The 13,985-nt window shown below is 37.1% G+C and overlaps 1 protein-coding gene and 1 long non-coding RNA gene across 2 annotated transcripts; one reads left to right on the plus strand and one right to left on the minus strand.

Annotated features, from left to right (window-relative positions):
- Nucleotides 1–338: 338 nt before the first annotated feature.
- Nucleotides 339–2,048, plus strand: LOC133873337 (uncharacterized). Its single transcript, XM_062311056.1, has 2 exons — nt 339–1,595; nt 1,827–2,048. Exons 1-2 carry the CDS (start codon nt 339–341, stop codon nt 2,046–2,048), a joined length of 1,479 nt encoding a protein of 492 aa, XP_062167040.1.
- A 2,642-nt stretch (nt 2,049–4,690) lies between these two features.
- Nucleotides 4,691–7,460, minus strand: LOC133872388 (uncharacterized). Its single transcript, XR_009901012.1, has 3 exons — nt 5,959–7,460; nt 5,607–5,642; nt 4,691–4,862 (listed from the first exon to the last, which is right to left on the minus strand). It is a non-coding gene; the product is annotated as an uncharacterized LOC133872388 (long non-coding RNA).
- Nucleotides 7,461–13,985: the final 6,525 nt, after the last annotated feature.

Consider the following 13,985-nt stretch of genomic DNA (forward strand, 5'->3'; position numbering starts at 1 on the left):
AATGGGTGTCACTCACATGTGCACATCTTTTCACTTGATATTCAATTTGCTTGTTTCTTTATTTATTATGTTTTGTTGCAAAGATGGCTACACGAGAGTTCGTATTTGAGGTGCATTATGGAGGTCATATAGATAGGAGGTTCATGAATTCATATGTTGGGGGAGATGTTGATGTGTACACGGATGCCATTTAGCCTGATAGGGTGTCGTTTTCAGTTGTAGAAGATATTGCTGAAAGCTATGGGTACAAATCCGGGGACTTGATTTATTACTTACTGCCGGGGTGTACTCTTCGAAATGGGTTGAAATTAATCACATCGAACTTTGATGTAAATGAAATGGTTCAAGCCTACTTGGGTCTACCAATTGTTGAGTTGTACATCAACTCATTTAGTGAGTCCATTCCTGACATTGATGAGGGTAATGATGAAGATAATAATGATAATGATAATGACAATGATGATGATGAGAGGGGGTATTCTAGGATCGAGCGTGACGATATATATTGGGAAGAGGTAAATGAACCGGATCTGTTTGTGGATAATGATGATGTTCATGATGATGTTCCTGGGCCATCTATGGGGAGGGGGGGCATTAGAAAGGTTGGAGACATCGATGGGGAGGATAGGGAGGAAAGTGATGGTGGTGTGGAAGGTGAAGAGAGCGATGAAAGTGATGAGGGTGAAGAGGAAGGTGATGAAGACAAAGGTAGGTTAAGAGTCGACCATTCTAACAGTGGATCTGATTATGATTATGATGCAAACTCAGACATGCCACGCAGTGACATTCTTACATCTCCTCCCAGAAGTGATGATGAGTATGAGGTGACCTCCCAGAGTCAGAGGAGACATGTGACAGAGCCTTCTGAGTTCCAAACGGCTGACATGGGTAACACAGAGTTTGTGGTGGGTCAAAAATTTCTGTCAATCCAGGTTTTCAGAAATGCAGTTAGAGAGACTAATGTAAACATGGGGAAGGATGTAAAGTTTAAGAGGAATTACCTTGCGAAATGTATAGTGGTATGTAGGGATATGCGTTGCAAATATAGGATTTATGGGCGCAAGTGCAAGGATGAGGAATCCTTTGAAGTTCGATCAGTTCAGTCCGTACACAATTGTAGGAGGAAACACAAGAATTCTATTTTGAAATCGTCTTGGATTGCGGATAAGTTGATTGAGAAGTTCAGAGCACAACCCAACATGCCTGTAAAGGCAATGGTAGAGACAGTGAAAGAAAGATGGGGTGTAGATGTGAAAGAGCATAGGTTGTATCGGGCTCGAAGACTTGCAAAAGACAAGATACGTGGCAAAGTGAACGACCAGTACAAGAAGTTGTGGGACTTTTGTGAGACAATCAGGAGAACAAATATTGGCAATTGTGTAATGATGAAAATAGAGAGGCCATTACCCGATAAGCCCGCAAAATTTCAAAGGTTGTACTTCTCCTTGGCCGCCATGAAAAACGGTTTTCTTGCTGGTTGTAGGCCCATCATTGGGTTGAATGGGTGCTTCTTGAAAGGTCCGCATAAGGGCCAACTTTTGGCTGCCATTTCAAGGGATGCAAATAATCAGATGTATCCAGTGGCTTTTGCAGTGGTAGAAGCAGCAGTCAAAGATAGTTGGACTTGGTTTTTAGAGGCTTTGCTTTCGGATCTTGGCACCCCCCCCCGCAGAGGGATGGACATTTATTTCTGATCGTCAGAAGGTAAAGTACCAATTACATATTCCTTTAATCAATCAATCAATTTTTTTATTTTTTATTTATTATTATTTTTTTTTATGATACAATCAATGTTATGTCTGACATTTTAATTTTACTTTGCGCAGGGTCTGGTCCCGAGTTTGGAAGTGGTGGCTCCCGGTGCTGAGCATCGGATTTGTTGTAGACATTTGTACGCAAATTACAGAGATGTAGGTCACAGAGGTTTGGCATTGAAGGAGAAGCTTTGGAACGCGGCTGCCGCTTACACAGAGGCTGAGTGGTCTATAGAAATGGAGGAACTAAAGGGGACAAGCCCGGATGCGTATGATTACCTGTTCCAAGATTGACCCAAGTACGTGGTCAAGGGCTTGGTTCAGTACCTTCCCTAAGTGCGATTTAATTGTGAATAACCTCTCAGAATGTTTCAATGCTTGGATTTTGAAACAACGTGACCTGCCAATAATATCGTTGATGGAAATGTTGAGAAAAAAATTGATGAAGAGATACCAAAAGAAGCGGGAAGGCATCATAAAAATGGATGGCAAGATTTGTCCAAAAATTTTGGAACGGTTAGATGAACTCTCACGAGATGTTAGTCATTGCAATGGTGTGTATGCTGGGGATGGGTTTTTTGAAGTGACAGACAAGCAGAAATAACATGTGGTTAACTTGGTTAGAAGAACATGTGGGTGTAGACAATGGGACATGACGGGAATCCCATGTGCACATGCAATATGTGCAATATAGAAAGATAGTGCAAAACCTGTTGACTATGTTTTTGATTGGTATACTGTGGATATGCTTAAAAAGTCATATGAACATGTCGTGTATCCCATGCCTAGTGAAGAACAGTGGACTAAGACAAATGGCGTGCATGTAGACCCACCAGTAGTTAGAATACAACCTGGAATGCCGAGAGTAATGAGGACCAGAGGACCAGAGGAGCCCAAAAATCAATACAGGATAAGGAAGGGTGGGGTTACTATGAGATGTTCCAGATGTAGGGGTACTGGACACAACCTAAGAACATGTCCCCGCATAAGAATAGAGGCAGTTAATTATAGAGGACCTCGTAGGAGTGAGGTAAATTCCTTTGACAGTTTTAGGGTTTATTTCTTGGTATTCAATGTGATGCTTAATCATTATGTTGACATTTGTTTTTTTAATGTGGTAGGTGCAATCTACTGAATCGAATCCCCATTCTACAGTTGACACTGAATCGAATCCTCAATCTACAGTTGATTCTGAACCGGTAACTTTCTCATGTCATAACTTTTCTATCATTTACATTACATTTGCCACTAACCCTCATAAGGTAAACATCCATTTTGCAGCCCTCAATTGCCCATCACACCTCACAAACCACTGTTGCATCGTCTAGAGGAAGGAGTAAGGGAAGGGGTAGGGGTACCAGCGGTAGGGGTAGAGGTAGAGGTAGAGGTCAGTCACAGCCACAACCACATACTCTACCTTAGTCTCAGTGTCAGTCTCAGCCTTTGGCCCAGCATCAGACTCAGCCTTCGCCTCATACCAATGATTGGGTGAGTACTGGAAACACCCATATTTTACGTATTTATTTATTGTTAACCCCACCCAAACTTATTGTTAACTTATTGTCTTGACAGTGTCCAAGTACCGTCAACACAGTCCGAGGGTATGGACCGCATTCACAGTCACAGCCTCGGACCCATGCCAATGTTATTGTGAGCATTCTTTTATAATAGAACTTTAAACTTTTATATTGTAGTATGTTCAACACTAATTACTGTGTCTCTACAGTCTCAAGGGACTATGAACACAGTAAGGATGTATTGACCTTTGTCAGTACAGCCGCATTCTCAGTCACAACCTCAGCCTCAGACAAATGCTTTTGTAAGCCCTCAATCCACCATTATTTTATATATGTTGCTTTATGTAAGTTTTGGTATAACCTAATTAACAACATTTTGCAGTCTCATGGTAATGTCAACACAGTTAGATTATATGGACCCCCTACACCATCACAGTCACAGCCAACAACTATTGTGAGCAATCAAAACACTCGTTCTCTAAGTTTTGAATTTTATTTAAATTTTTAACTCATGTCACTGATTTAATTTAAATTTACAGTTTCAAGGTACTGTCAACACTGTTAGATTGTATGGACCCCCTACACCATCAGGGAACTCTCAGCCAAGAGGGTATACTCAGCCAACAGGGTCTTCTCAGCTAGGAGGATTTTCTCAGCCAATAGGGTCTTCATCAAAGCCTGTTACTAGAGGTCGAAAGATTGTTCCAACAGTGGAGAAGGCAATTGACGTACTTGAGGCTAATCATAGAAAGAGGAAGAATGCCGGAATGGCAAAAATATTAGGGTGGTTGTGTTGTGTTAGTGATAAACAATTTATGGATGTGTTTGGATGTGTTATTGTGGAAATGTTTTGATGACAAACAAGTGTTGTTTTGATGACTAAAGTGAAGGATATGTTTGGATGTAATTGATTAGACAAACATGTGTAATTATGTAATTGTGTTGATGACTTAGATGATGGATGTATTTGAACCTAATTTGATGAAAAGTAGGTGTTGTTTTGATGATTTAGGTGATGGATATGTTTGGACAAGCATGTGTTATTATGGAATTGCAAGGATGACTTGGATGATGCCTAAATATTTGGATGTAAGTAATTCGATGACAAGCAGGTGTTGTTTTTATGACTTGGATGATTGTTATGTTGGGTTGTAATGGATTAAAGATAGATATTGAGCACTTTTCATTGAGCAGGTGTTGTGTACACATTACACATTTGTACGAATTGAGCACTTTTTACTAAATTAAATACCCAACTCATGTTCTTGTCAATACATATAGCCAATGCTCAATCTCATTAATAACACCATGACAAAGAAACATACCTAACATGTCACGCCCCCATATTGGGATATAAGGGGAAACGTGAGTTTGAGTGCTAAAAACCATTGAAAAGTAAGCATACATTTAAAACATATAGATTGTAACTTCTTATTATATTATTCCTGTCTAATAATAAATCTTTACAACGCCATGAATTTCAATAAGAGACATACTATACAAAGTAAAGGTTTGGTCGATCCACAATGAACTATTGCTTTTAGCGAGGTCTACGCCATTACAAAGAAATGACTCCGTCTTACTGTGTTATCTGAAAAGATTTGGGAAAATAAGGGGTGAGTTTGACAATTCAGTAAGGAAATCGCAACAATAAAAGTGAAATTTTCTTTTCAGGAGTTTTAAATAAAATTCAAATAATTTAGCAGATAAAGAAACAGTTAAATAACATGCAAATAGATCAAATGCAGCATGGTGTTGAATCATTTATACAGTGTGTCAGTTTTACCCTCCACCGGCCCACCTCCGCAATTTAACCATGTGCGGCGCACGTTTGGCACGTCCAAAAGGACCGATCCCGAAGGACCTAATATGCTCAGCCTGTCGTCACAGAGAAGAGCTGACGGATTAGGAACTTCCCTAGGTGAAGCCCTCCCGACCGATAGCCCACACTTTTGATGTGGTTGCCACGCTACCCAAATGGATTCGGATCAAAACACGATGCAACCGTGGGGTAAAACTTTGTGGAATATATGCACATATAATTACGATAATATCATCATTATCCGCTCACAAGGAGCACATGCAACATATACGATATGATGCACAAATACAACTATACAGAATCTCATGAAATCCTCATATAACACATATACATTTGATATCATATAATCACATGATTTCTCAATCACATTTGATAATAAGAGTAATATCATGACAAAATATTAAAGAGACAATTAATATAAGGGAATAAAGGCGTTTAGGAAAAATCCCCAACTTTTTCTTTTGAAAAGTCTTATTAAAATTTTGCCGGGGTTTTTAGGTTGTGTTCCCTTACCTGGACTAGTCATTAGCGTCGGGGTCGAGCTTTTACCTAAATAAATTGAAAGTAGAAGCTTAGAAGAATATTCTAAAATTTGTAGTCTAAAACATAATTAAAATAATCATAACACGTAACAAGAGGTCTTCAAATTATACTACCCATTAATAATTCATAAGTCCATATTACTACTTAGTGACTAAATCACCAACGCTCTAGAAATTTTAATATGAACTCTTTTGGCCTAACCCGCAGAAACTCTCCTAAAACAACTACTCTCTTGAATTGACCAATCCTTAGTCCGAAATTCCATATCCAACAAAACAAAATTAAGCTGAACTCATTAAAGTTTATGGCAACATACTAGAACCTTATCCGAAGCATAAACACCATCTGATCATCAAGAGAGAACTCAGTTCTCATCAAATTGTCCCAAAACATGATAAATCCCCACGCCTTTAAGCCGAAACTCCATGCACTAAAAAAAATCATCCAATAATAAGATCATAAATAGAAAACCAACGTTCTCAGGCAACCCATAATTTTTCCTCAACTTAACTAAATGAAATCAGCAATTCAAACATAAATTAATGTCTAAAACCTTCAATATTCACCATGTTTTTACTACTAAAAGTTCTCCACAATCGGCTATCCACAACCTAAGAATTCCAATTACATAGTATCACCAAAATCAAATATCATATAATCAACCACCAAAATGAATAAAAATAAGAACTCAGAATTTTACAAAGTCAAAATCACTCAAAACATAGAGAAACCCATTCAGTCTCAATTTGAATATCCAAAGAAATCAACCCAAAAGAGATTCTACCAATCTTAGATACCTATAACAGATTGAAATGGAGTTTTAACAATTCTACAAAATCCATTGACAAACCATGTATCAATTTTCATCACTAAAACATAGAATAGTTGATATGATTCTCCCCCACATCATCCAAAAATATCCAATCGGTTTACCTATAGAAAGACACTCCAGAATAATTGTCTTCCTCTTTTCTACCAAAAATTATTCTTAAAGCAAAAAAGTTTGCTCAATTAATCTACAACACTCCACCGATTTCATCTCCAAACACACCCAGATTTTTATTGCCCATTACCCAAAACCCATCAACAATTTCATAGAAATTACACCCTTATAAATCCATAATGAAATTACTAGAATTGTAAGGATTTTCTCAGAAAACTATCGGAGGTATCACCGAAGCTCGTCAATGGAGGACTGGGTTTTTCGGGTCTCACGGTTTCTCGGGTCTTCCTAAATCGGGTCACCTCCAGTTCTCTTCCTCGAGTCCTCGGGTTACGGGTTCACCGGAATCACCACTGAAATCGCCGGAATCGCACTCCAAGTCATCAGAAATCACCACCGACGACGACCCACAGAAAACCCAGCTCTATCTCGTCGGAAATTGCATCCTCCGGCCACCGGACTTTGCCATCGCCTCGACCCGTTGTTGAATCGCCAGAAATTGGCTCCTGGAGGACCGGCCATTGACGATCGAGTCTCATAGGGTCACGGCTCCACTGAAAATTGCACCCCCAGCTCACCGGCAACAACCCAGCTCCGGCCGCAGGCGACCCATGGAGGATCGGCCTCCGGTTCTCCATCTTTGTTTCGTCCCTATCAGACCCGTCGGAAATCGGGCCTGGGTCCCGGTTTCACGATCTCCCGGCATCTCTCTCACCCGATCTCTCATCTCACTCTCTCTGATTCTCTTTCTCTTTATCTCATCTCTAATCTCACTCTCTTGGTCTTTTTGTCTCTCTCTGTTCTCTCCTTCTCACTCTCTGTGTGGTATCCGGACAAGAAGAAGAAAGAACGAAGAAGGAGAACTGAAGAAAGAGGATGAAGAAATGAGAGAGAGAGAGGAAAAATATTAAAAGAAGGAAACAACTTGCACGGCAAGTTGTTTGAATTTTTTTTTTTTTTTTCTACTTGTTTAATAAGTTAACTAAACTTACTTAATAAGTTATTATTATTATTATTATTAATAAAAATCTGGGATATTACATAACATTCAAAACAAAGAGGCATCCAAAATGATAATTTTATACATGCATAACATCCAAAATGAAAACATACAATTGAACATTTTTCACAACTGTCATTTTAACATCAACTTAGTACTTCTAGGTCCGCTATAATTAATAAAATAAAAGCCTAATACCAAAATGCCAACTAACAACGCAGTCCTAAACATCTTTCAGTTATTTTGGCCATTATTCTGGCCCAACCTTAACTCCCGGCGTAGTTTATCGGCATGTTCCTTGCATTTTTGATCAATCAATTCATCGACTTTGTTCTTCTCAGCAAGCCTTCTCTCCTCCATTCCTCTCAAATATTTCATTAATCCCTCCTCGTATGCGGTCATTTTATTATCAGCCCAATCAAAATAATCACAATCGCCGGCTTTCTGCATTAAAAAATCAAAAAATGTCATAAACTACTAACGATGAAATATAACACAAAGCTACTTTCATGAAGAAATTACCTTATAGTTAATACATCCATACCACTTCCTACTGGGATTGGACGAGGTCCAAGAGTACCTCACTCATGCAGGTACTCCACATTTACATAATGACGGACCACTTGATAAGTCACTTGTTGTAGACATTTACGCATGCCTACATTAGAAAGCACATGACAATCAAATCTTATATCACTCATAATAGAATTCTATAACATACCAACAAATGGCTTGCATAATCTAACTGATTATCCATGTAATATATTGGCACAATAGCATATTACTCCATAGCTAGGTCAAGTTAGAGCAACCTAAATAGGAAGGCCCAAACTTAGAGCAATCTAAGTTTCGAATTTCCACCCAATACAATAATAGATCCATACAATTAAGATTATAAATTCAAGCAAAAAAAAAAAAAAAAAAACCAATATACCACAAAGCCTAAATACACTTCCTATTAAGGCATTTCATCGAACACCAACTCGGTAGTTCTTCTTCTATTGCAAAATATACCATTTGGGCATTTCATCAAACACCCACTATGCACAGCACATGGTTTGCTCTAAATTTCATTCGGTTAACTACCCTTTAATCTTCAAGCTCATAAATTCAAGCAAAAAAAAAAACATTGCAAAATATACCATTTAACCATTTCATCAAACACCCAATATGCACAGCACATGGTTTGCTCTAAATTTCATTAAGTTAACTACCCCTTAATCTTTAAGCAAAAAAAAAAAAAAAACATTGCACAATATACCATTTAGGCATTTCATCAAGCACCCATTGCACAATATACCATTTAGGCATTTCATCAAGCACCCACTATGCGTAGCACATGGTTTGCTCAAAATTTCATTTGGTTAAACCCACTTCTACAGAACAAAATCAAGATTGAATGGCTTACTGAGATTTCAGATGGGGTTACTGGGGATCTGGGGCCAATACGGTTGCTGGATTTGCCGGCGGAGGAGCAACTGGATGTTGGTAAGCCGAGCTCGTCTGGCTTTGTCGGCAGTGGAGAAAATGGATGCTGGAACGACGGGATCCGCCGAAAGCCGAGTTCGATCAATAGCTGCTACCACAAGTTTGATCTAGGACCTGCGATGTATCTGAGCCCTAACCTGTGCGACCTCCTCTCCTTTCCTCTCCTGTATTGCGAAAATATTGGGAAAAAAAGACCAGACAACAGAGCTACAACATTCGGAATTTCAGTCTGTGGGGAGAGGACTAATCTCGGGTTTTTTAGTTAAATGAGTCACGTGCGCGTCACGTGACTCAGTTTCTGTCCAGTTAGACAGCCGAAGCTGACAGATGGGGCCAAAATAAAAGCGTCAGGTAATTTGGGGGGCCGGAATCCAAGCTTTGGTAGTTTGGGGTGCCATCCGGAGAATCGATGGTAGTTTGGGGGGCTAAATTGTATTTTTCCCATAAAAAAACATTTCTATAAGTATCAGAGCTCCTCTCTCTAAGAGAGAAAGTTTATTCTTCTCCGTTAGTCTCTCTTGTCGGGGGGTTTAAGCCTCCCTCCCAATTTTTTGTTTATTCCCTTTAGCCTTGTAGGGCTAAGGGGGTTTTGTTTTCCTCCCTAGTTTTTTCAGTGGAGGCTAGAATCCCCCAACCATTAAGGTTGTGTAGTGTTTTGTTCCTCTGATTTTGATCCGGTGGTTGTTGTGTCCCTTTTATTCCTTTTGGACTATAAGGGTTTTGATTTGTTGCTTTTCTTTGAATTATGGCAGGAAAACACCCAATGAGGTGTCGGAGGAGAAGTGGTGCTCCGCTTGTGTCATCGGTGGCTGTCCTGGCCGGTTTTAGCGAAACAAGCATGTAGTGAGGACCAGATCTATGAAACTCCGTTGCTTTCTATTCGACACGCACCTCTCAGCTTGGGTTGCCAGAGTCTTCTAGGTTAGCTGTTGGTTGCTACAGCCAATTCGATGGTCTATGTTCGGCGCGTAGCCTTCACGCGCTACGTTTTCTTGTTTTCTGGGAAGCACGTGAGGGCCACGCTATGCTCCCTTTCGCCGTGGTTTGGTGGCGCCCAGTTGTTTTGGTGGCTGACTTGTTGGTGGGGTGTCTTCTTTGTTTGTAGGCTTGTAGCTCAGTTTGGGTATTTTCTTGTTTTGTTAATGTATTGTCTGAGCTTGTTCAGCTTGGGGTTCACACCTTAAAGGTGTTGTTTTGTGTACACCTTTAGTGGTGATTTGTATCTGTTTGTAGAGAGATTAATGAAAGTTTCACTTTCTTAAAAAAAAAAAAAAAACTAGGAAAAAGTATAAATAAATAAATGGGCTGCCTTTGTTGACCCGTTAACCTAGACAACCCCCGAACCTGACAGACTGGAACGTTGGAAGGTAGTGATATTCGATGTTTGGATATTGGAGTTCGAGCTCTCTAAGCATTCCTAGTAACCTCATTAAATTTTACTCACCAAAGTAACTAAAAACCACTTTTCTCTATTCCGGTGAGCCACTTTTTAAAAATTCTCCCAACAGCCTCACCATTTTAACTATTCACTATCACTATTCCATTTAAATAATATATTTTTCATATTTTTTTTATTATTCCTCTATTTAATCTTTTTATACAACAAGTTGCCATACACCTTCTTCTTGAGATTAGATCATTACTAAGAAATTCACAAAAATCTTCATTTGCTTCTCAATCAAATTCAAGAAAGAAATAAAGAAAAAATAAATGAAAGAACCACAAAGTTTATGTCAGGGACAAAAAAAACTTTCATGTCCATGAAATAAGGACATCATCGTGTGTGAGAGATGGGAGATGAGAGAAGAAAATGAGGGGAAAAAAAAGAAGGAAAAAAGTGTACTGATCATGTGAGAGAGAAATGAGAAACAAAATTGATGAAAGAGTTGGTGAATGAATATTACTTATCAAAATTGGTAAATATTTTCACTCATCAAAACTTTTTAGTTAAAGTGGTGAGACTGCTGTGAGTGATTTTTTAGTGTTTTTATCAAATTGACTCACCAAAATAGTTAAAAAGCCATTTTAGTGAGGCTATTAAAAATGCTCTAATCCATCATGTCGTGGACTCCTGGCGAATAGCATAACGCAATGTGCAACACGTGCACCTAGCAACTTTCATTTCCAGAACGTTATGGTATTTATAATCGACCTAAAAAAAAATAAAAATTATATATATATATATATATATATATATATATATATATATATATATATATATATATATATATATATATATATATATTTCAAAGCAATTGGCCTCACGTTTGTCACAATTTGCTCATTACTAGAGAGCTCGACATTATTTATTTTTAACCAAATTTTACCGGGTGTGCTCAGAACACTCCCTGCAAGTTTGAGACCAGATTTTCTCATATTATTTGTTTGAATTTAAAAAAATTTGAACAAATAATTATGAGACATTATTTATGAAATTCACATAATCGAATAAGTTGTTGAACAACTCAATTTTCATTTGGTCAGGTGGATCACATAAACGATATTTCATAATCACTTGCTCAAATTCTCTCAAATCCACAAATAATTTGAGAGAATCCTAATCCCCGCAACTTTGTGTGCTGAAAATTGGATGAGATAGATATGATACGTTTACAACTTCTATACAACTTTTGTATAGCTTCAACAATTTGTTTTTTAAAATCACCAATTGGATATGTAGGACTCACGTGTAAGAAAATAGATCCAATTGTCAGTTTTTTTTTAAAAAAAAATAAAAAATAAAAAGTTGTTAGAGTTATACAAAAATTGTATTAAAGTTATAAACGTATTATATTTCAAATTTGATTAGAATTTTCTCAAATTATTTGTTCGAATTTAATAAAATTCGAGCATGTAATTGTGAAAGACCACTTATGAAAGTTATTTGACCTGGTGGGTCTCTAATCAAAACATTTTTATGGTTAATATGTGAGGAATTAGAGTAATGTTATAAGTCACTCTTTTGTCACTTTTGTGTCATTTTAAAAATGATGTGACTTTTAAAATTACTATTGAATTTTGATCAAGTGATAGTTTTAAAAGTCATATTATTCTTGAACGAATACAAAAATAATAAAAGATTGACTTCTAAAATTACTCGTATTCAGGGTTGGAGTTGTAGTTAAAATTGAATTAAGTGGGATTAGAATATATATATCCTTGATAGGACGTGCATCTCAATCCCTGCTATTGATTTCCGGTTCTAGTGTTTTCTTTTCGATTAGAATTGAATCTAAGTCGAACCTAAAAAGAAAAGAAAAGAAGTACACGGAAGTAATCTTTGAACATATATTCTAAAAATATTTTTGAGAATGTGACTTATGTTTTATTGAATAATGTTACATTCAATTAGAAATAGAAATATGAGAAATGTTTTTTGATTCAGTTATCATTGATTTTTTTTTTTTTTTTAATTAAGATTAATTTAAAGGTGGATTGACAATATTATTCCAATTAATAATGATATAAAAAGAACAAAAATAAACAAAAAAGAATATAAGAATAACACCAACTAACATATCTCTTAGAATATATCATTTTACAAATTTTAACAACAAATTATGGTGATTATGCATGGTGGTTTCAAACTGAGGGAATAACTTCAATCAGGCAGTGGCATAAATCTGTTGGTTTTTACCCTCCAATGAAAGATTGACACGTCATCACTAAATAAGAAAAGTAAATATTAACAAAACTTAGCAAAACACTAGATCAAAACCCTCATTTTCACTATTTTAGTCTTAAAATAAAAAATCACTCCAGCCATTGGCCGTCGCCGCCACAGCCCCACGCCGGAATTGGAGGTGGCTGCCACCAGGCTGCGCGGCCAACCCAGGGTCTGGGAAGTGGCCACGCGGCGGTTTCCGGCTTGGAGCAATGGCGGCGATGTCTAAGTGGGCGGTGGTTGGGAGTTGTGAGTTTTTTTTTTTTTTTTTTTTCTAGTCTAAAAAAGTAAAAAAAAGAAGATTAGATTCAGTGTTTTACAAACAATAATTTTTCTTGTTATAAGCTGATATGTCAATATCTTATTGGTGGTAAAAAATACTAATTTTTTGGTTTTCTATCCTGACTAGACAAAAGAGGCGCTCTGGAACAGAAAGAATGGAGAAAAGCTACGTACATTATCAATTCACGCATAAAGAAATCATGTGACACACGTGAACTAACAATTCAAGAATTATAACAGTTGGTAATACTTTTATCAGTTTATGGTCAAAGTTATAATATTTAAAATGTATATATGTTGTTTAAAGAAAATAAAACAATAAAAAAATATTAAAAAAATTATTTTAAAAAAATAGAGAGTGGGATAAAGATTATTGTTGGAGTGTTTTTAAGATAACCAGTAGTTAAAGTAGAGATTAACACTTTTTGAGTAGCTACGTTAATTCTAACTGCTGGAGATGCTCTTAGGCAACCCCATCCCCTCATCTTGGAGGAATATTTTTTCTTAAAGTGATAATAAAATGTGATTGATGTAATACAAAGTTGAAAATTTTATATGAAAAAAAAAATTTGTTTTACAGTGAATTTTTTCATTTAAATAGTAATAAAAAAGTGTTGACGTTTCCCACTTTTTATATTACATCGAACTTCATGTTTTTTTGAAGAAGGAAAAATAAGAGAAGGGTGAGGAGATTGCCAAATGGGGACTCATGTCAGCCAGATCCACAAACACCTACCCTGGCGTGCAGAGCTTTCAGTGCCCAGAAAACTGAAAAAGTGGCAGCCAGCATCCACAACGTTGTCTAAGAGCACTAGTAGTAGATTTTTTATATTAGTTCCCTTCCCTATGTCTAGGGAAAATTTGATAAAAAAATACCAAAAACTGATCCATAGTAGATACCCCAATTTTACATATTTTGGTTGGGTAGCACTGTAGCTTCCCAATCACTTTTTTTAATAGAAAAAAATCATT

Source organism: Alnus glutinosa, chromosome 7 (assembly GCF_958979055.1).
Source record: "Alnus glutinosa chromosome 7, dhAlnGlut1.1, whole genome shotgun sequence".
NCBI lineage: Eukaryota > Viridiplantae > Streptophyta > Magnoliopsida > Fagales > Betulaceae > Alnus > Alnus glutinosa.